The following is a 23,400-nucleotide window of genomic DNA, read 5'->3' as shown; positions in this document are numbered from 1 at the left end:
GATGTGCCGCAGTGCTGTCCCCTACAGACTCTCTTGCTGGCTACCTCTCCTTCCGTTGATGGATGCACCCTATTTTTCTTAACCAGTTCCTTGAAGGTAATTAGGTGGGGATGAAGGGTGCCTCTGTTTTACAGCCAGCGGACAATTTCATTTGTCAGACAGCTGGCTACTTCTGGGGTAGCATTTGCTGTGGGGCAACACTTCGCTTGCGCACAAACTTTCTTCTGTCGTTTCCTCGATAGACAGAAGCCAGACAGCTGCCCTCCAGGCTGGGTCTTCCGCTGGATGGGCTGCAGGTTTCACCCAGCCCTACAGAACCAGGCTCTCTTGGCCTCACTTCATCTCCCACCCCTGCAGGGTGGGCACTGCTGCTGGGATTTCCCGCATGCAGCGTGCAGACTCCCAGGAGGGGACCCTGCCAGACTGAGTGCTGCCGACAAGGCAGGGAGCCCACGCGGAGGCTACCAGATGTGAATCTGCATCCCAGCTCTTCCGCCCGTGCACTGTGAGCACATTACTGAACCTCAGAGTGTGAGCTTTTTTCTATTTATAAAGATTTATATATTTATTTGAAAGGCAGAGTGATAGGGAGAGAAGATCTTCGATCTGCTGGGCCACTCCCCAAATGTCTGCAACTGCTGGGGCTGCGCCAGGTTGAAGCCAGGAGCCCAGAGTTCCCTGTGGGTCCAAGCACTTGGGCCATCTGCGGCTGCTTTCCCAGGTGCATTAGCAGGGAGCTGGATCGAAATTGGAGCAGCCGGGACTGGGCCAGGCGCTCTGATAGGGAATGCTGGCATTGCAAGCAACAGCTCACTGTGCGCAACAGCGGCCCCAGAGCTCGGGTTTCTTCACATTCGTGAGAGAGTAATTTGTACCCTCTCGAGTTTCATGGACATTAAAATGAGATAAACAGGTGAACCCACTGAGCCCAGTTTGATGAGCTTAGTTAAAGCAGCGACAGAGACTGCTCTCCACCCCAAAGGAATGATCAGTTTTCTCTCCAACTGCTCTGTTTTATTAGAAGTTTTATCCTCTTGGCAAAAACACTCTTCCAAGTCATACTGGGATCAGCCAGCTGGTCAGTCCAGCAGCCCTGAGGCTTTACTGGCCTACTTCTCTGGGCTGACCTATCCTCTTGTTCAAGACCTGTCAGCTTCCCCTAGGACAAAGCAAGACAATCATGCAGAAACGGTCCTCCCTCCTTGTACCACACGTCCTCACGTTCGTTTATTTCATCCACATCCGCTACTCCATGCAGTGGGATGGTGCTCATTAAAGACTGAAATACTGCTCTGGGATTCTGGCCTCTGCCTTCCCTTTTGTCATGTGTTGGTCCTGGACAAAACTTACTCCAGGTGTGAAGATTATGGAGAAAGGACTAGACAGAAATCATAGAAATAGTCAAATACATCAGTTAACCCAGTGGCTCTCAGACTTTGCTGCCCCTAGAATTACCTGTGGAGATTTTTTTCTTAAAAGATTTGTTTCTTTATTTGAAAGAGTGACAGAATGAGGAAGAGATCTTCCATCTGCTGGTTTACCCCTAAATGGCCACAACGGCCAGGTCTGGGCTAGGCTGGAGCCAGGATTCAAGAATTCCACCTGAGCCTCGGCCACGGGTAGCAGGGACCCAAGCATCTGGGCCACCCTTGCTGCCCTCCCAGCGCGTCAGCAGGGAGCTACAGCTGGGCTTTGAAGTGGCCTCTGATATGGGATGCCAGTGTCCTGAGTGGCAGCTTCACCCACTGCACCACAACACTGGCCCCCCCTGTGGAGTTCCCAAGATTCCCTGATGCCCAAGCCACATGCCAGACCAATTACATTCGAATTTCTGGGTGTGGGGACCACACACAGAACGTTTGAGCCAAGTCTGGGAACCACTGAACTCATCGCTGGTACGGCTCAACCACTGCCGGCTAGCATGGAGGAAGCTCCGGAGCGAGGGCCATGTGCGCCACAGGAGCCTGGCACACAGCCAGCGCGTCTGCGATGATGGAATACCTCCGGCTGCTCCTGAACGCCTTTATTCCAGATCACACACGGGGCCCAGCGTCACAGGTGATCAACACTGACTGCTCTCAAGTCATCTGTTACGTGCTGGGCCGCGGGGACCCCATCTGAGGCTGTTGCAGGAACAAAGGTTTTTAGCATCACAAAGCGGCTGGCTTCTCCCTCCCTTCCCCGGTCTGCTGACTTGACAGAAGCCCAGGACTAGCCCGGTACACGGCTGACGTGGGTCCGCCCCAGGCTGTCTCCGCCGCAGCCACACCACAGCGGCTGGGACGCAGGAGGCGCCGTCTGGGTGGCACCCGCCCCGCTCTGGTCAATTCCGCTTTCTTCACGACTGTCTCTGGGAGCTGCGTCCATGATGGTGTCACTGCCGTCTGGGGCCCACATGGGCCGTCTGGGCTCGCCTCCGTGTGGGGCTGTGCTGGGGCTCTGGGACTGGGGACTGGCAGCCTGCCGCCAGCACGTGTCACACCCAGGAGGCGGCTACGACGCTGCTCCTTCCCGTTCTGAAGTAGTGCTCCACGCTCCTCTGTCGGCATCGTGTCAGGCCTGGTGGGCACATCTCACAGGGAACGGTGCCGGGAGCCCATGTAGGGACACACGCAGAGGGAGCGGCTCCTCTGGCTTGTGGGTTCTGAGCAGCTTCTGAAGATCCAGTGTCCGACCCCACATGTGGACGGTTGAACGCATGCCCACTGGCTCTCTCATCCAGCCTGAGGCCAGGAGCCGCTCCCGCTGCACCGGAGGCTTGGTGACTGGTGCACCGCTCCTGAGCCTGCCTGGGTTCTCAGCGTAACCTCACGCTCCCAAGCAGGGCTGGAGGGGCACTGTGCTTCCTGTTTGCTTCTCTTCTCTCCTTCCTGCCCCTGCCCAGCTGTCTTGAATACTGTGGTCTCTTCCCTCCCCTAGGCCAGCAGAATCCTTCCCCCTTCCCAGGCTGGGAAGGCGGCTGCTGAAGCCCCTGTGGTAGCCGTAGCCCCCGCCGTCACTCTTGCACCAGGAAGCTGATGAGAGCAGTCCTGGGGGAGAGGAAGGCCTTCTTGATGCTTCGCCCCTGCAGGAGCCTGGCACCCAGCTCACTTTGGAGAACAAGTTCACGGACTTTGTCCTGGTCCTGGGCCACTTGCTGGGGCACAGGGACTTTGCCGCAGGCTTTGTTGTTGATCTGAGAGGGAGAGAAGGCAACACAGTGAGTTACTCTTCCGAGTGGCCAGCAGCCCACCACCAGTACCCACTGCTGCCAAGGGAACCGCTGCATTTGGGGAAGGCAATAGGGAGAGGCACCCTGCTTCCAAGGAGTGGGTAATGAAACTAGACAGACAGGAGCAGTGCCTGAAGCCTGGACACACACACACACACACACACACACACAATGCAATTGAGTGTCCACTCTTGGAGTGAGTACTACCTTGTGATTCCTGAACACCACTCTCAAACAGCTGTTGAGGAAATGAGGACAGACATCCTTACCACGAGGTGGCCTGGGCCATCTCCAGGGGGAGACGGGTGTGGTGGAATAACAAGGCCCTGCCAAGATGGCTGCTGGCAAGTTAGCATCGGTTACTCAGGAATGGCTTTGAAACACACCAGGCAATGGAGCCTGCCTGGCAACAGGCTGTGATTGGTTAGGGCATAGACCGCCCCTTGACTGGATTGGCTGCCTTGGCTATATAAGCTGTTGTAGCAACTGCGGGCTGCTCTCCTCTGGCCGGCTTTCACCTGACTCCCGGGGTCTGTGTCCTGACTCCGCACCTCTTGCCCCCACTGTGCCCCTCCTCTCATAACGAATCCACAGCAACAGACGAGTAATTATCACTGGGGATTGAGTAAGTTTGGGCAGTGCCCTCAGAGTTTACCTCTCAACTGGGTCAACCTCTGGGGAATGCAGTTTGCCTGCCTGCTGAATGGCCCAGAAGGGGGCACTCAAGGGTGACACTCTAGAAACTGACCCAGATGTTGTCACATTATCAACTCTTCTGCTGAAGATGGATCACTAAGCTTTAGACATCGGTGGGTATTCACTGAATACCAGTTGGGTGAGGACAAACGTTGAACGTCAGCTTCCCTCTTATCTGGGAAAATGACCACGTGGCTCATGGAACTTCTGAACAACCCTGCTTGCAAATCCTTGGTCTCATGGCTCCAAATCTGCACACAGTTTCACTCATGCTCTGGTTTTTCACTTGGGAAACAGAGTCACTGTATTATGTAGTTACTAGGAATAGCAACCAAGGGCAGCATCAGATGTCCCCTACTCACCTGCATCACTTCCTTAGATTTTTGTAGAGCTTAGTGGGATTAAAAAAATTCTTTTTTTTTTTTTATTTGGAAGGCACAGCAACAGAAATCTTCTATCTGCTGGTTCACTCCCCAAATGGCTGCAACAGCTAGATCTGAACCAGGCTGAAGCCAGGAACCAGGAACTCCATCCTGGTCTCCACGTGGGTGCAGGGCCCCAACAACTTGGGCCATCTGCCGCTGCCTTCCCAGGTGCATTAGCAAGGAGCTGGATCAGAAGCAGAGCAGCAGGGACTCAAACTGGCATCTCTCATTAGGGACGCTGCCATTGGCAAGCAGTGGCTTACCCCAGTATGCCAGCACACTGGCATTTTTCTTGTTTTTCCATTAGCCCAGAGCACCAGGCGGGAGATGAGTAGGAGAAAGCTGTGTCCTGAAACTCGTATTTACAGCGCCTGAAGCCGTGAAGCCAGGCCGCGCTGTGTGCAGAACCGGCCCACTGGCCGCTGCTTTTCCGAGCCGCTGGAAGCTCCTATCTGCAGTGGAGGATGCTGCGAGTGCTTGGGCCCCTGCCACCCCCACGTAGGGGGCCTGGCCACTGTGGCCATTTGGGGAATGAGCCAGGGGGTGGCAGATAGCCCTCTCCCTCTCTCTGCCTTTCAAATAAGTACATAAACAACTAAGAAGCAAATGTTAACCAAACTGCTTTCTTTTAAGGCCACACGCTTGGTGTGACTGAGACCTTGGAGGAGACCTCACACCCATCACATAAAACCCACACCCCTTGCAATGTGGAAATCTCGGCTTCACCTGTCAGGCAGTCACCAGCAGCCCTCATGCCCAGGCTCCTTGCTGTTCCTAGAAGAGCAGCCCAGGGTGAAGCCTCCTCTGGGCTTCACCCAAAATGGGGGTGCTGGGGTCAAGCAAGCACCTGCTCTGGTGGGGGCAGGCTCAGGTCTGACTCTCAGGGTGAACAACTCCCTGAGCTTTACTCCCCCTGCAGGAGTCCTGGCCAGGATGCAGCCAGCTGTGGGGTGTCCTCGCCAACGCATGGCCCACGCACCACACTGACCCCGGCTTCTACATCCAGGGAGCGCCTGTGCTGCCCTCGAGCCTGGCCAGCTGGGGCTCTGGGAGCAGGCACGTGGCCTCTGGCTGCGGCTTTCCCACTCACTGCCCTGGACACCCTGTCATGGCACTGGCTCCCTCGGACACCCCACAGCTGCCTTAGTCGATGGTGGCTCCTGCAGGACAGGTGGGTCTCAGCGTGGTCCCCCTCTCCCTGGCTGGAAGTGTCAATTAAGTGGGCAGAGAAATCAGGCTGGAACTCAGCCCTGGGCGCGGCCCTCAAGGCACTTGCGGTCACTTCAGAGGCTGCAACGAAGCTGCCCGGCGCCCGTGCCTCCTCCTGGATCAGACCTAACTCTTCTTCCTGAGACATGTCCAACAGCCGTCTGACAGGTGTCCCAGCCATGCGGGCTGCTCTCATCCCCCATCCTCCACCCTGACCCACAAAGAGGCTGGCCTTGCGATGGCCCTGGTACTGAGGGCTCCTGTGTGCCGAGCTCCGGGCCCAGCTCTGTGGCAGGCAGCTTGCAGGCCTGAACCTGTGAGTCAGAGGCACGACCCTCCCAGGCCTTCTGACTAATGCGGAAGCTGAGGCATCTGGGGTGAAGTCACTGGCCCAAGCCCTCAGCACGTGGCAGGGCCAGGATAACCAGATGTACCTCCGGCTCCCTGCTCGGACCCCTGCCAGCTCCACTCCTCCTGGGGATGAGTCTGGCCTTGGCGCGGGGGCTCTCACCTCCTCCAGCCTTCTCTCCTGTGCTGCCCTGCCTGGGGCTCAGAGCTGCGGTGTCTCTGGCACCCCTCATCCCCCGCTCCTGTCCCCACTGGGAAAACACTGCTCCCCTCTCAAAGCCAAGGCCCCATCTCAATCCCCTAACAGCTACAAGTGGCAAGGCTGACACTAGCGGCGGCTACATTACTGGGCACATTCTGGAATCCTGGACTAGCTGTGTGGGCTTCAGTGAGACAGGAAGCCCTGGGCTGCTACCGTTTCCTTGTCAATGAAAGGAGGTTAGCCCCACGTCAGCCTCGTCTGTGACGTGGGGCAAGGACGGGTCCGCCTGGCAGGGCGGCTGTGCGGAGCAGCTCCATTCAGTTCCAGGCCAGTGCCTGGCCCTCGGTAAGGCGTGCACAACGTGTTAGTGGTTTCTCCACGGGTGTGTCCAGAAGCAGGCTGGGCACTTCCAGTTCTCTCATCAACTGTGTTTGCCTCCAGCTTGTAAATGAAGGAACCTAGGCTTCGTAGTCCAGTGTTTCATAAAAGCAGACTCAGATCCAGGATGTCCGACAGCCAAGCTCTCGCACTGTAACTTTCAGGCCACAGAAACTCTGCATGTTTGTAACAACACCCGGGCTGTCCAGACCTTCGGCCCCCAGAAGATAAGGCCTTGTCTCTGGACTCCTGGGTGTGGCAGTGCCCAGGATGTCATGGGCACTGAGAATGTGGGCTACACCGAGCCACTCCAAGCTGTGTTTGCAGCCTTGATTTCTGCCAAGGCACCAAGTGATGGACCCAGGGGGCGAGAGCAAGGTGCCCTGACCCAGGGCTGTTGAGCGGGGTGCACCTGCAAGGAGCCCCCCCCCCCATTTCTAATCTGGGGATTACATATCAAAGGTTACCTACACTTCTTGTGTCGATTAGTTAAGCCCAGCTGTGTGACAGGTTAAATAGAAACGATGACCACGTTCATAGACGGAAACGTCTGTCTCAAGCTGGTATTCTCAGCTGTATGGAGGGCAGGACTTCAAGGATACCGAGATGTTTACTTCTCATCACGCTGCTCAAGGTAAAGTAGTGTCCTCGTATCACACCAAGTGTATAAAAATTACAGCCGATGAACTAGAGGAGAGTTGGCTGTTCTGTTAAAGGTTTGTACAAACTATTCTTACGTATTTAAAATGATCCAGTATAGCAAAACCAAAAAGCTTATGTAGCGTTTCTGAAACATGAATTATAGTGACGTGTTCCTGTATTGTGAACTATACGTTATCACCCAGCAGCCCCCAAGCCAACCCCGCACCCCCATCCTGCAAAGGTGGCTGGAGGGTCCTCAGGTGGGAGGGGGGCAGCTGCGCCCTGCTCGGCAGGGTGGGTTTAGTTTGCCCCTTGTCCGGCCCTGCGAGGCCCACAGGGTGTTCTGATCATGTACTGTGGGGTGTAGTGACGTGCAAAGCTGACAGCATGGGCCAGGAAGGCCAGGTTTCAGGCCACCCTCGGTGCTGGAAGGTCTGGCTGAAGGCCAGGCTTGGGGGCCGCAGGCAGGACAGGGGCCAGCCACCCCGTGCTGGGGCCGAGGGCAGACACTCACCAGGACCACCATCTGCACGACGTCAGGCTGCTGCAGGAACTGTGGGTCCACGGCTGGCCACGCCTGGAGCAGCACGTCCGTGTCCCAGGCATAGTGGGCACAGAGCTTCGTTGGCACCAGCGCCAGGCCTGCAACACCAAGGCGCAGAAGGGTCAGGTCACTGAGCACAGAAGGGTGGGCGTGGGGCGTGGGGCTTGTTAGAGTAGGACGGGAAGCTCTCGGCCCCAGGCAGCCTGGCTCGGAGGTGGCTGAGGCAGCTATGGGGAGTCACCGTGGCTCTGCAGCCTGCCAGGTGCACCCACTTACCTTGCCCTCCTTAGAACTCTCTCTACCCCACCCCCCTTTTTTGCAATTGGCACACAGAACCATAAGGCTGCCTGGGCACGCTGCTCTGCGGTATGTGCTGGGACAAACAGTGGCTGCTGCGTGGGTGATTTATTTATTTATTTATTTATTTATTTATTTACATAGAGGCTGAGGCAGAGAGAGAGAGAGGGAGAGAGAGAGAGAGAGAGAGAGGTCTTCCATCCGATGGTTCACTCCCCAACTGGCCGCAATGGCCAGAGCTGGGCCAATCTGAAGCCAGGAGCCAGGAGCTTCTTCCAGGTCTCCCACATGAGTGCAGGGGCCCCAGGACTTGGGCCATCTTCTACTGCTTTCCTAGGCCATAGCAGAGAGCTGGATCAGAAGAGGAGCCGCCAGGACTCGAACCACTGCCCATATGGGATGCTGGCACTGCAGGTGGTGGCTTTACCTGCTCTGCCACAGCACCAGCCCCAGATATGGGTGACTTTTTTTTTTTATGTTTTCTAGATTTTGTACAAGGAGCACTTATTACTTAGGTAATTTGAAAAGATAGCTGTAAACAAAGTTTTTCTGTAGTTTGAGATCAAGATTGTCTTATGGTTTCTTTTTAAGGTTTCATTTATTTCCCCATTTGACTTTTGAATCTATCAGTAATGCATTTTGTGTAAGTTCTGAGAAAAAAATTACTTAAAAAACTACAGGTTGGGGGCTGCGTTGTGGCACAGTGGCTTAAGCCACCACCTTCAATGCCCAGCATCCCATATTGGAGTGTGGGTTTGAGTCCTGGCTACTGGGCTTCTGTTCCAGCTCCTTGCTAATGCACCTGGGAAGGCAGTGGAGGATGGCCCAAGTGCTTGGGCCCCTGCACCCCCGTGGGAGACCCGGATGGAGGTCCAGGCTCCTGGCTTTGCCTTCATCCAGACTTTGCTCTTGTGCTCATTTGGGGAGGAACCAGATCGATTTCTCTCTCTAATGCTCTGCCTTTCAAATCAATCACTCACTCAATCAATCTTTAACAAACAAAAAAACTACTATAGGTTAACTTTCCAAACCCAATTTATTGACTAAATCTTCCCTTCCCTATTGGTTTGTGGCTTTTCCTCCAAAATATAGGCAACCGGGGACTGTTTGAGGACCGCACAGTTCAGAGCGATGCAAAGCTGTCTGCAATGAGGTCGAGAGCTCGGGAGCTCCCTCCCTCCTTCCGAGAGAAGGTCTGAAAGGAGAAAGAATGTCCCCTACAACCGCAGGCCTCGCGATACAGCGCAGGAGCGTCCTAGGCCTGCTCCCTGTCTTGTGGACTGGAACTCAGAGTTCCCGGGCCACAGCCCGCTCTGGGTAGCCCTGGTCCACGCTACTGATCTCTGCCTTGATTCTTAGCCACTGCCACGGATTTATTTGCTGTAGTTTGCAGGTCTCCCGTCTGGCACCCCTAACGTATTCCTGGCTGCCAGTCTGAGAAGTGAAGGCTGCCTGGGGCCTGAGGCTGAAGGGTGCCAGAGGTCCGGGTGCCTGCGGCTCTGTGGGCTGGGCGTCTGCGCTTCCTCGGGCACCTTGAATGCCACGCCCAGCAGCTGCGTCTTCTGGCAGAAATGGAAAGATTCCTGCTCGGTCCTCGGAAGGGATCCTATTCAAATTCCTATGGAAATACGAACGAGCGCGCGGTCACAGAGGGGGAGGACCCTGTCTGTGTTTTAGAGATGAGCCAGCACGGCTTGTCCCGTGACCCCGCTGCAATGGGAAGACTTCCAGAACCTCCAGATGGCACGTGTCCCGGATGCCTGGGAGATGAAAGGACCCCGGACGCCGATGCTCCGGGCAGAGGCTGTCACAGATCCCGCTCGAAGAGAATGAGGAAGCCCAGCCTTCCTGGCGCAATCAGGGGCTTATTTATAGCGGCTGGGCCCCGCCAGCGCTTCCATACAGATGGGAGTGGGGCCGTCCTGGGCCGCGGTGAGGAACAGAAACTCAGGACCCTGCCGCGTAGGGTGTTTTTGCCTCCGTGCACTTTTTAGAGAAGTGAAACTATCTCACATCTGCATGGCAGATGCGATCGTTTGGGCCTCTGGGAAACACAGAGAGAAGGTCTGAACACAGGCTGGGAAGCAGCAAGGCCCCGGCACGGGGGGGCCACTGTGGCCTTCCCATGGGACCGACCGTCACCACCCTTCCAGAGGAACCACCCAGCGAGCTTCCCGGCCCCCCTGCGGCCCCCGAGTGAGTGCCGGGTGGCCATGGCTCTGGTATGTGGCAGTCCTCTCCTGCGCCGGCTTCGGGTCTGCCTCCACCTCCTGCCTCACCCACACACCACAGGGAGGACTCCCCACCGTGCACTGGGCGAACGGGGCCGTGAGGCCGCCTCACCTGCGCCTTTACCCACAGAAACCCGTTTCAGTGATGCCGAACTCACCACATCCAGACAGCACACGCGTTCCTGCAGAAAACGTGTGTTCCCGCGTGACAACCACCCACCCATATACACTCGCACACACGCTTCTACATAATTCGTATAATTTTGTTGAAATCAATGAATACAGCTTACACACATGCAGCAAAACAACACTATGGCTATACGATTTCACAGCCATTTTCTATAACCTAGCTCTAAACAAAGTAATCCCCAATTATTATGAAGAAAAACAGGGAGATGGATCCTTCCGGATGGAGAGTTATTCAGAAGGTTCAGTGCTCGCCGGGCTGTGGCTCTCCACATGGAAACGCTGATGGAAGACTTAGAGATCAAATGCATCAGCCAAAAGGCACAAGTCCCCACAGAGCTCTGAGCACGGGGTCCGTGTTGTGGCCCAGTGGGTTAAGCCTTCCCTTGGGGTGCCTGCATCTCATACCGGAGCACTGGTTTGAGTCCTGGCTACTCCATTTCCGATCTAGCTCCCTGCTGAAGCAGCGGAAGATGGCCCAAAGGCTTGGGCCCCTGCCACTCACGTGGGGGACCTGGATGGAGTGCCTGGCTCCTAGAACCAGTCTGGCTCAGCCTTGGCTGTTGCGGCTACTTGGCGGGTGAACCAGTGGATGGAAGATCTTTTTCTCTTTCTCTCTCTGCCTTTATAAACTCTGCCTTTCAAAATGAGTAAATCTTTAAAAACAAACACACAAACACACCCAGCCCTGCAAAACACTGAACTCTAAGAATGGCCAGAGAAACAGGAATGGATACTTGATATTAAAATACTTGATATTAAATGTAATGGATACTTGATATTAAAATGGATACTTGATATTTAAATACTTCAAACACTAGTGGGATCAATCAGTGCCTCTAGCAGCCCTGTCTACGTATGTGCGTGCCTGTGTCTATTAAAACCCTCTTCAACTAGAGAGGAACGGCTGTGCAGCCATCTGGTGCAGCAGGTGAGACACCACTCGGGATGCGGCAGCACCTATCAGAGTACCTGGGTCTGGGTCCTGACGCCACCTCGGATTCCAGCTTCCCGCTGATGTGCACCCTAACACTCTGCAGGTGATGGGTGGCTCAAGGACTTGGGTCCCTGCCACCCATATGGGAAAGCCAGGTTGAGTTCCTGGCTCCTGGCCCAGGCCTGGCCCAGGTCTGGCTGTTGCAGGCATTTGGGGAGTGAACCAGTGGATGCAAGATCTCTGTCAGTCTCCTTGCCTTTCAAATAAATACTAAATACAGTCATGAATTCCTTCCTCTCTCATGGTCCGTGATCCTGAACTAGGGGCCCAACGCTCAGGACTGGTGAGTTTAGAAAGGCAATTCAACAAAGCAACTTTACTGTGAAGTAATTATAGGCTTACAGGAAGTTGCAAAGCAGCCGCCGAGAGGTCTTGTGTACCTTTCACCCAGTCTCCCCTAACGAGCGAAACTGGCACAATGACGGCACAGGTTCAAAACCAGGAAACGGACTGGTACAGCGTACAGAGCTGACCCGATTTCAGCCGCCTCTTAATCGTGAATCTGTGTGTATGCACGTGGCTCTCCGTGGCCACCCCTGCCCCGACTCCTGAGGGCCGCCTTTCCCGGCCACCACTCCCTCCCCCCATCCCTAAACCCTGCGGACCACTAATGTGTTTTCCATCCCTGGAATTTTTTGGTTCAAGAACAGGCTATAAACGGAATCACAGAGTGATTTTCAGATGGTTTTCCCCTCAGTGTGCAAGATTCTCCCCCGAGACGCTGCCTGCTAGGATGCCCGTTTTTGGCCATCTTCAGCCAGAGTGTCCCCAAGGACCTCCCTGGTCAGTGCCTGCCAGCAACCCCACCTCCTGCGCAGCGCCCTCAGCAGGCAGCCGGCGCCCCCACCTGGACAGGACAGCGCTCAGCTACAGCACACAATCGCCGGCTGTGAATTCAGATCCGGGATCGTTAGCTTCTCAGCACCGAAGCTTCGGGAAGGAAGAGATGATTTCCGCATCCGGTACAAGTTCGCAACCCGCCAGGCCGCTGGTTTGCTCGTCACTGGAGGGAAGCTCTCTGTCGGCTCCCCAGGCCACTGAGGGGGACCACTGGGCTCTGGGCACGGCGGCTCCTCTGAGTCAGTGTCCCCTTGCTCTCCAGGGCGATAATGGCCATGGTGCCAGGAGGACTTCGGGTCTGTCCTGGAAGGCAGCTCTGCACCCTGCGGCTCTGGGGAGTCCTGGGAACGGTCGTTTCTGAACGTTCTCGTTACAATCGCTGTGACGTCATCGAGCTAAGGTGCATGGATGAAGGCAGAAGCGACATGGAAACCAAGTGTTCTAGAACGCACCGAACCTGTGTCAAACCTGCCCCAGAGCCGTGGCCCGAGAGTGAGGGACGGTGTGGGATGGCAGTGAAGACGACCCTCACACCAGAGTGCTGCTTGCAGCTGAGGACTCTGGACATGGTGTTACAATCAGCTCTTGTCACCTGCTGGGAGAAGCACGAGGTCTTGGTCCCCCTCCTCTCCTCGGGAGACACTGGGAGCCAGTGGCCAGGGTCACCTTCCCAGTGCACGGGATTCCTCACTTGACCTGGCTCTGCTCCCTGCTACACAGCCAGAAAAGGCGAGACAAACACACAGGGAGAGCAGGAGACAGCACAGTGCTGTTTTGAATTAAAAATTGAAACGGGTTGTCACCGTGGCATAGCATGTAGAGACCCTGCCTGCAACACTGGCACCCCACATGGGTACCAATTCTAGTCCCAGCTGATCCACTTCCAATCCAGATCCCTGCTAATGGCCTGGGAAAGCAGTGGAAGATGACCCAAGTGCTTGGGCCCCTGTACCCACTTGGGAGACCCAGAAGAAGCTCCTGGCTTGGACCCTGCCCAGCCTGGTTGTTAAGGCCATCTGGGGAATGAACCAGTAGATAGAAGATCTCTCTCTCTAGATTTCAAATAAATAAATCCTTTAAAAATAAAACAGTTGCTATGGATTTGTAACACTTCAGGGAGGGCCTCAAATGAAGACCTCCACACAGACTACAATCTTCTCTGCCCAAGCGCCCTTCCCAGCTTTCTTTCTTTTTAAAAAAGATTTATTTATTTATTTTAAAGGCAGAAAGAGAGAAGTCTTCCATCCTCTGATTCACTCCCCAGATGGCTGCAATGGCCAGAGCTACACCAACCCAAAGCCAGGAGCCAGGAGCTTCTTCCAGGTCTCCCATGCAAATGCAGGGGCCCAAGGACTTGGGCCATCTTCTACTGCTTTCCCAGGCCATAGCAGAGAGCTGGATCAGAAGTGGAGCAGCCAGGACTAGAACCTGCGCCCATATGGGATGCTGGCACTGCAAGTGGTGGCTATATCTGCTACGCCAGGGTACAGGTCCCTCCCCAGCCTTCTAACAAACGCCTGGAGCAGAACCTGACACACAGCACCTGCTCATGGCGAGTTCACTGAGGCACTGAATGAAACAAAAATGTAGCAAAACTAAGATTCACTCCAGATCCAGATCCTCCCTTTATTATAAATCAGCTCACAAGTCCCAAGAGTGTCACATATAGAAAAAAAAAAAAAATCACAGGGTATACCTTGAACTGGGATAGTTTTTATCCCATTGCTTTAATGTAAGAGGACTTAAAAATGTTCATGGAAAAATGGAATTCAGAGCTAAGTTCATTTTGGTACAAGAAATGTTAAAATGCATGCATAGTTCCCTTTTATTTTTCATTAACTTTTTGAAGGGTCCTCATGTACATGGATTTCAACATTTTTTTTTGACACCAAAATAAACCGATTTTTAAAATTCCATTTTCCATGAACTTCTCGAAGTGCCTTGTGCATGTCTCGCTGAGATCTTGTCACAGAAGTGAAGAGAAGACTCGCACAGGCAGCAGGGCATACCTGTAGCACACACCTGTCGGGCAGGGCCCTGGGGAGGGTGGACCCTCTGCCCCCACGTTCTAGAAGCAAAGGCCGGGGAGACACAAGAGGGAGTTTCTGAAAACCCGACCCCAGTGGTCCTTCCTGTGAGAAATGGAGGACCCAGAGGTGGACACGGGGCACCGGCGAGGACTCAGGGGAGGGGCGAGAGTCGGGAAATCACTGCAAACTGGAGGCGAGTGTTTCACAGCAAACGAAGACCAGGAAGGAACTGCTGGTGCCATCTAAGAGACTGAATCCCCAGTGCTACATCAAAGCGCCAGGCTCCCTGTTTAATGAGATAATAAAAGGCTACAAAATGTGATGCAATTCGGCTGCAGCCTGGCAGAGCCCAACACTACCGTCCCCCTTAAAAGGGCGTTCTGTCCTCGTAGCGAGGAACGGGCCTGTTTGAAAGCACTGTTAAAGAGACAGGCAACCAATTCACGTTGTGAGGGCAGCAAAACCCTCATTCCCCACCTGACAAAGCATGCCGAGTCTCAGAACAACAACTGCAAAGTTCCAAATAAAACACCAGCAAGTATAATTTTTTCTGAATACAGGTTAATAGTGTGTTAAAAGTGGACCATGCCATGGTCAACTTGAATTTAACACAGAATATCTTAATGTCAGGCAATCAGTTACTGGGCATAACTTATACCTAAAGGGCAAAGGAGAGAAGAATGGGCATTAAGGCACACACAGCTCCTCTCCTGGTGGGAGTTCTGGCTGCCGAGAAGAGACGGCTGCTTCTCTACCATGTTAGACAGGCGACAGCCACCCCAGCCCCACAGCCAGCATCAAACAGGCAAGCATTGGTCCCAGGTAGACCTGGGGATGAGACAGTGCAGCCAGCACGCTGTCACAGTGCATGGGGTTCTCCCAAGAAAAGAAACAGGCTGTAACTGTCAGCAAGAAAGAGAGGCCATCTCCCTCTCCGCTGATCACAGAGTCCCAGGAAAAAGCCCAAGAGGATTTCACCTGCTAGAAAGGAAGAGGAATCCGTAGGGAATCTCGAGCAGCGCAGTGTCTGCCGCTGGCTAAGTGCAGGGGAGCATGTTGTATGCTTGACAGTTGCCGAGAGCAGATTTTCAACATTCCCATCACAAAAAGGAAGCAAGTGAGGGGACGGATGTGTTAGTTTCATTCGGTCATTCCACCACGTATGCATATATTAAAACACCACATGATGCACCATAAATATATACAGCTTTTTTATGTTATACCTTTAAAAAGATATAAAAGCAATTATAGTAAGGATACCTTGAGCTATTCCCTTCACAAATGCCCAGAGACCCGAGCTGGAGTGACCTGCTGGACTAAGAGATTGCTGAGGTCTTGTCACAGAGATAGCTGACTATTTCTTCTTGTTAAAAGTTTTTGCATGTTTATTTATTATTTTCATCTACTTGAAAGGCAGAGGAACAGAGATAGAGAGAGAGGCTGATCTGTGTCACTCGCAGATGCCCGCCACAGCCATGGCTGGGCCAGGCCGAGCCCGGGAGCACAGCACTCCGTTGGGGCCCTGGATGCGGGGGGCCCGGGCCCTTCACTCACCATCTGCTCCCTGCCAGGTGCAGCAGCAGAACGCTGGATTGGACGCGGAGCAGCTGGGGCTCGGCCGCTCTTCTGATATGGGATGGGGGTGTCCTAAGCTGAGGCGTAACCCACTGAGCCACAGTGCCCAGCCGCCTTACACAGCTACCCAGGCTTTCCTAACCGATCACACGGCCATGGAATTCCCCTCGACTTCACTCTACAGGAAGGATACTGTGATACCAACCCACAAGAAATCTTAACTGAACTTCTTAAAGGTGATGGCAATATCATTTTACAGCAAAATAAATAAATAAAAGCTAATAATAAAAATGACATGCCAGTTATTACCAGGCAGAAACTATCACAGAAAAGGATTCTAGGGGCCAGCACTGTGGCGTAGCAGACTAAGCCTCTGCCTGTGACGCTGGCATCCCTCATGGGCACCGGTTCAAGTCCTGGCTACTCCACTTCTGATCCAGCTCCCTGCTAACAGCCTGGAAAAGCAACGGAAGATGGCCCAAGTGCTTGGGCCCCTGCACCTGTGTGGGAGACCAGGAAGAAGCTCCTGGTTCCTGGCTTCAGATGGGCACAGCTCCAGCCGTTGCAGCCAACTGGGGAGTGAACCAGTGGACACATCACACATCACACATCCCTTGTCCTGGCACGTCTGAGTGACTGTCACTTCTTGACCAATTACAGCTTTACTCTCGCTGAGGTCTGCCCTCCCAGACAGGTAAGACTGCTTCAGATACACAATGATGGCACTGTCCCCACCTTCTGGCAGCACGACATCTATAGCAACTCCCTGCCTCCTTTCTCAAATCACCCAACCAAGGCCCAGATCTGCTACATAACAGGTCCTTCCTAACACCTGCTTCGACAGACGCCCCATGGTTCCCATGGCAACACACACACCCTGTTAAACTGCAGCTGTGTTCCTGGGGGTCAGAGATGCTGGTGCACAGAATTCCAGGTGAGACATTTGGTGCCTCGACTCTGAGAGCCCCTTGTGTCTCCACCACCCACCTGTGGCTGGGGACGTTCTTCAGGCTGAACTGAGGTCCCTGAGGGAGGCTTTTGGCTCCACACTTAGCTTTGTCTTCCTAGGAGTGGGCTCCATGGTGGGCTTTTGGTTCTCTGGTGAGAACTCTGTTTAAGGAAACCTTTCGCTGACAGCTGATGCCTGCTTGCCCGAGGCTGTTTCTTGAGCGCTGTCTGTGTACGGGAGAGGTCAGGGAGCGGCCCCAATTTAGAATTACAGTGATTATTTTGGGGGACTTTTGATATAAACACTTGAGAGGTTCCTTAGAACAAAAGGGATGGAGATGCTGGCTGTCCAGCGGTGTTTTCTTTCATTGGTGTCATGAGTTTCTATGCCCAATTCCCACTCAAATGCCTCCCTTAATGATTCTTTAGACAGAGCTAATGCAAAACATGAGGGACTTAAACAACTGTCTCCCACGTGGAGCCACCTGAAACAGGCTCCAGTTCTCCCCACCCTTCCCCATCTCCTACACCTTCTCCTTAGGACTCGGTCCAAGCTCACCAAGTCCCTACAGCTGCCCCTCTTCCTCCCCATTCCGCCGCTCCTGTTTCTAAGCCATGTGAATTACCTCACTGTCACGTTACAAAGCCGCCCCTAGGAAAGGGCATCCCAGGCCTGACTGCTGCTTGGGTCTCAAGCTCTGGGACCCTGCACTTGTCCTGGACACATCTAGCCCAAGCCTCTCTGACCTCTACCAACTAAAATGCCTGTTGGACAGTAGGAATTGTAAAATCATGCTTAGGAAAGAGTAATTGGAAACACCCAGAACACCACCTGGGAGCCAGCGCTGTGGCATAGTGGGTTGAGCTGATGCCAGAATCCTGGTTCCTTTCAGATTTTATTTATTTATTTGAGAGGCAGAAGGAGAGACAGAGAGAAACGTCTTCCATCTGCTGGTTCACACCCACCCCAAATGGCTGCAACGGTCCAAGCTAAGCTGATCTGAAGCCTGAAGCCAGCAGCCAGGAGCCAGAAGCTTCTTCTGGGTCTCCCACGCAGGTATAGGGGCCCGATCACTTGGACCATCTTCTGCTGCTTTCCCAGGCTGTAGCAGAGAGCTGGATCAGAAGCGGAGCAGCTGGTACATCAACTGACGTCCAAACAGGATGCCGGCACTGCAGGCAGAGGCTTAGTCCACTATGCCACAGCGCCAGCCCCTGAGTGCCGGTTCTTTGGCTGCTACACTTCCGACAGTTTTCTGCTAATGCGCCTCAGAAAGCAGCAGAAGATGGACCAAGTACTTGGGCCGCTCTCATGCATAGGGGAGACCCGGATGGAGTTCCAGGCTCCTGGCTTTGGCCTGGCCCAGTCCCAGGTGATGTGGCCATTTGGGGAGTGAACTAGTAGACAGATGATCTCTCTCTTACTCTCTGTATCTCTCCCTCTCTCTCTATAAATCTGCATTTCAAATCAACGAATCACTTTTGTTAAAGAACGTGACTTAAGACAGAATGAACACATTTTGGTCCCTGAGATACGTATCTTCAAGCGACAGCACACGCCTCCCCTGCGGCAGCGGGCTGGACCCTGCCTCGCGGTGTGGGCGGCCGCTGTCTCACAGCAGCCCAGCAGCACGCTTCTGCCCAGACTCACAAACACCCGACGGGGGCCTGGGCTCCTCACGCTCCTTCTTTGGTCTCACTGTGTTTTCTAAGTTCAAAGGTTTGCAGCCACGGCAAGTGAGCAGGTCTCCTCCTCCTCAAGGGCTGAGCAGCACTTCCCTTCTGAGGGGCACGTGCTGACGTCATCAACCCCGGCGGGAGACGGGGAGGTGGGCGGTCTCACCTTAGCCCCGGACAGAAGGGAACCGATGCTTCCTCCTCCCCTAAGGCTCTCCAGAGCAGTGCCGAGGGACTTCCAACTTCCTGCCATTCCTTCCATCGACAAGGGGCGCTGTTCCAGCTCGGAGGAAAGAAGCGAGGCTGGGGGCATGGGCGCTCCGTCAACCACAGCTGCTCCCCGTCTCCTGCAGCCCTGCGGCTGCTCACTCGTCTCCTCCTGTGACCCCCGATCTCCCCCGGCCAACATGTGCTTCCTCTCTGTGACACCACGTCAGGACACGTAGGCAGGAGAGACCCGGAACCGCCACTATTTCTAGAACTATCTGAGGAGTCTCCCCCCACTCACGATCCGGCAGCAGCTTCACGACACAGCACTTTGCTACTTCCTGTACGTTGGACCCAACCCCAATTTCAGCACTTAGGTGAGGCCCTGGTTGCTCTCACGGTGCACAGAGTCCTAGGGGCTGGCCCGCAGGCTGGCAGTCCCGCCTCCTGTGGAGCTGAAAAGCAAGCATGTCGGCGAGAGGACTCACGGTATAAATTAGCTCCGTAATCAAATTTCAAGCGTCCTGCCTCCATCTGCAAAGTGGACCTGAACGAGAGCTTGCATCCGCAAAAACCCACAGAGTCGGACCCCGGGAGGCCAGTCACGAGAAGGAAGTCTGTGGTGACATCAGCAGTCACATCAGCCCGGGTGTGTGAGGTCTCGGAGTGCAGATGCCAAGTGAGGACATCGGAGTCTCTAGGAACGTTCACACCCAGGCCTGGGTACACCCTGGTAGGAGTGAGTGGTCACACGAGACCCCGCCACGTACCTGCCCAGAGCTCTGAGGCTATGTGCGGGGCCATCGGGGCAGCCATCACCACCAGGGCACCCAGGGCGTCCTCGAACTCGGGGCTGTGGTGCACGACGCTCTGCGAGGCTTGCTAGGGAAGACAAGAGAACAAGGTGGGTAGGCTCAGGGGTATGGCAGACACCTGCGTGAGAAAGGCCACTGGCACATCTGAGGTTCAGAGACGCGGAAGAACCCGCATTCCCCTCCATGCTTGCTGGGGCCAGGTGCTGACCCTGTTAAGTCAGAGTGTGAGCAACGGCAGCACTGCCCTTCTGAGTGACGGCCACGGCCTGGCCCTGCGCTGACATCTCCAGTGCTCAGGGGGCCTGTGGACCCCTTAACCACTCTGCTCTCGCCTTCCTGGGTGCTGCGGGCCCAGCAAAGAGCAGGGCGTGAGTCTGGCCCTGGGTCTGTCACTGGTCAGCCGGGCCTGTCCTCCACCTCCTTGGGCCTTGCTGTCCTCATCTGGGAACACTGGGGAGGCTAAGACTGGACGGGCTGTAAGGATCTTCCAGCACTAAAACCAGGCATGGCTACAGAGAAAGTGCTTCCTGAAGTGAACAGGGCCTCACTGAGGACGGGGGATGCTGGGACCACCCTCTGTTCCCAGGCTGGGACCCCGCAGGCCACCTCCCCGCAGCTCAGCCTCCCTCCCTTGCTACTGCGAGCAGGACCGTGTGACTCACCATGAGGGCAGCGCTGAGCCCCATCAGCTGAGAAACCGCAGAATTCAGTGAGAGGTCCTCTGTGAAGTGGCCGGTCACCTACGGGTCAAAGTCGAATTATTCGCTTTAACATGTCTAGAAGCTTTCCACAAACAAAACCAGAATGACATGAAAGCAGCCAAAGGTACTTATAAATGTATTCAGCATCTTGAATAATCACAGTTTCACTAGCAGAAAGATTGTTTAATTCAAAGTCAGCGCGGGGCTGGGCAGCGGTTCAACCCTGCTGGGGAGGTCCATGTCCCCTGTCCAGTGGGCCTGGGTCTGAGTCCCTGCTCCGCCCTGAATTCCAGCCTCCTGCTAGTGCACACCCCGGGAGGCAGCAGTGACGGCTCACTCGTGTGCCTGCCGACCACGTGGGAGCCTGGATGGAGCTCCTAGCTCCTGGCTTTGGTCTGGCCCCGCCCTGGCTGTTGCTGGCATTTGAGGAGTGAACCAGTGTATTGGAAGATCTGCCGCCTTTGTCTCTTTCAAATAAGTGCAAAAATTAAAAGGTTCTTGTAAAAATGGGATTGTAAAAGATAAATTAAAAAATGAAAGCAATGTCAATGTTAATGCTATATCCACTATTTTTTTTAAGACTTATTTTATTTATTTGAAAGACAAAATTACACAGAGAGAAAGAGATCTGCCATCTGCTGGTTCACTCCCCAAATGGTCGCAATAGCTGGAGCTGGGCCAATCTGAAGCTAGGAGCTTCATCTGGGTCTCCCACGTGGGTGCAGGGACCCAAGGACTCGGGCCATCCTCTGCTGCTTTCCCAGGTGCATTAGCAGGGAGCTGGATCGGACGTGGAGCAGCCAGGACTTGAACTGGCACCCATAGGGGATGCTGGCACTGCAGGGGCCACAGGGCCAGCCCCTGTGTCCACTGTTTACGAGTGTCCTTCTGGAACCATATCGAGTGTTGTGTTTCAGAAAACGGCACTAGTTACGTGACCAGGAGGCAAGCCGATGCCAAGGCAGGGGGCAACAGGAGGTGGGGTGCAGGGGTCCTCCTCCCCCACTGCGTGACTCGCACTCACGGTGCAGGTTGCTGGGAGGTCAGTCTCACATTGTGAAACGTAGGGTTGCTAAGGTGACCTGCCAGCTTCTCCCTGTTGGTGTTTTTCATTTCTGACTGTGGGCAAGAACTGAGGAAACCGACACATCTTTAAGAAGTCAAGAGGTTCCAACTTGCTGGAATAAGCCGGTTCTATTATCTGACAGAATGGAAGAGTGAGCCAAACCCAGAGTCTACGGCATGGGAACAAGCCCTCAGGCATTGCTCCAGCCTGGCGAGCTCGGTCCCGCCACACCCAGAGGGCACAGGCAACAGAAATAAAAGCTGATGCGGTTGTCACGTGGGACCATGCTGGCCCCAGGGCCACTTCAGGTCACACTAACCAGAGAGAAATGGCCTGCCACGCCACCAGGTGCAGGCCAGGCACTCAGAACCCACAGTCCAGGTAACCAGAGTCACCACAACTTAACAAAGGAAGACATCAGCAAAAAAGCTGGGGTCTTGGAGCCCCATAAGAAAATGCCTTCAGTGGCGGACATGTGGCCACCCCATGCCCCACGTCAGAGGGCCTGGCTTCCATGCCCAGCCCCAGCTCCTGTCTCCAGCCTTCTGCTAGTGCACACCGTGGGAGGCAGCCGTGACGGCTCACTTGTGTGCCTGCCAACCATGCGAGAGACTCGACGGAGTTCCTAGCTCCTGGCTTTGGTCTGGCCCAGCCCTGCAATAAAGCACACAGATACTATATCAAGAAAGGGAGAGGGCTGAGCACCAGGGAGCGTGGATTTTGGTCTCTGCTCAGGCCCTCACTGGCTGTGTGGCTTTCACAGACAGTTCACCTCTCTGGGCCTCATCTCTGCCTCGATCTATAAAACGAGGGGGCTATGGAGGACAGTCTCAATGCCCCCTATAACACTCAGCTCCCGCGAGCAGTGTGCCGTGTGTGAGCCTGGACTTGGTTAGGCCGGCGGGTGCTCGGCACGGAAACCTGGGATGCGGGCATCTGCGTGAGGTCAGGATGACAGACGGGTGACCTCCCTGCAGGGCGTCTCCCACGGGCACCTCTTCCTGCGGCCGTGTGTCCACTGCTGCTCCCCTCTGCATCCACTGGGTAACACGCCCACAGCGACAGGGTCAGTCAGTCCCGGCAGGCGGGGCCATGCGATGGGGGAAGCAGAAGACTCAAAATGGCTACCCCGGGGACGTGGGCCTCGCAGACCCGCGGAGGCTCTGACCTGAGAGATGACGGCGTTCTTGTACTCCCACAGCCTCCGGGCCTCGGCTTTCTGCTCCTGACTCAGCAGCTGCGGCTGCGGCGCCTTCCCCGAAGTCCTGGCCTCGATGAAGCGGGTGGCCAAGGCCCACAGGCGCTGCTGCCATCTCAGCACCCCGGGGAGGGCGTCGGCTGAGCAGTGAGAGGAAGAGAAAGAGCGCACGTGAGAACCAGTGCTCTGCACACACCGAAGGCGAGCCGAGCGCCTGGGAACGGATGAGGCAGGAGCTGTGCCCCGGCGTCTCACCAGGGTCAGGAAGGCTCCCCCCGCCCCTTGGCTGCTCGTGACTCCACCACTGCACTGCCCACGGGGCCGGCACTGTGGTGTGGCCGATTAAGCCGCTCCCAGGTACACCCATATCCCGTATCCGAGTGCCAGGGATGGGGTCCCACCCCCGCTTCTGCTCCAGCTCCCTGTTCTTGCACCTGGGAGGCATGAGATGATGGCCCACGGACGTAAGCCCCTGCCACCTTTGTGGGAGACAAGGATGGAGCTCCTGGCTCCTGGCTTTGGAGCCTTGGCCACTGCAGCCATTCAGGGAATGAACCAGTGGATGGAAGGTCTCTGTCTCTCACACTTTTTCTCTGCCTTTCAAATAAATACATGAATGAGTGTCACCCACTGACTGGGGCCTGCAGAGAGACTGGCGGCCGCATGGAGACGTGCACCAGTGTACCAGCGCCCCGATGCAGGGAGCTGGCTACGGCAGCACTGCGGCAGAGGTGTGGTGCACTATGTGGGGGCAGTTCCTGAGCTCACGTGGGCAGGTGCCCTAAGACCACCCCATCCCGGTTGGCTACATGTGCACTCTGTCTCCAACATGTCCGCCAAATCCAGCTGTTACTCTGAGCTGGAGAAGCCGAACGGCTTCACCCTGGTTCCCCGGAGGCTCTGGCCACCGGGGTGGGCGTTCTTGAGCCTGGATGCACAGCAGAACCTTTTGGGACGTTTATTAGAAACAGATTCCG

General features: G+C 55.0%; 1 protein-coding gene across 12 annotated transcripts in view; it reads right to left on the bottom strand.

Moving 5' to 3' along the window:
• Positions 1-992: 992 nt before the first annotated feature.
• Positions 993-23,400, bottom strand: part of LARS2 (leucyl-tRNA synthetase 2, mitochondrial) — a 283,596-nt gene continuing 261,188 nt past the window's right edge. For 10 of the 12 annotated variants that reach the window (XM_051851689.3, XM_051851691.3, XM_089305567.1 and 7 more), the window contains 5 exons: positions 22,394-22,563; positions 20,121-20,198; positions 19,414-19,525; positions 7,626-7,753; positions 993-3,175 (listed from right to left, as the gene is read on the bottom strand). In XM_051851689.3, coding sequence (XP_051707649.3) covers positions 2,996-3,175; positions 7,626-7,753; positions 19,414-19,525; positions 20,121-20,198; positions 22,394-22,563 — 668 coding nt within the window. In that variant the 3' untranslated portion in view covers positions 993-2,995. Of the gene's footprint in view, positions 3,176-7,625; positions 7,754-18,602; positions 19,099-19,413; positions 19,526-20,120; positions 20,199-22,393; positions 22,564-23,400 lie in introns of those variants that run through there. The other 2 variants (XR_016214329.1, XR_007921592.3) reach the window with 1 other exon arrangement.

The sequence above is a fragment of the Oryctolagus cuniculus genome, chromosome 10 (genome assembly GCF_051225735.1).
Source record: "Oryctolagus cuniculus isolate XC-2025 breed Fujian yellow rabbit chromosome 10, ASM5122573v1, whole genome shotgun sequence".
Lineage (NCBI taxonomy): Eukaryota > Metazoa > Chordata > Mammalia > Lagomorpha > Leporidae > Oryctolagus > Oryctolagus cuniculus.
Note: the sequence above shows the minus strand (reverse complement) of the source record. Positions and strands in the feature narration are given on the sequence as shown.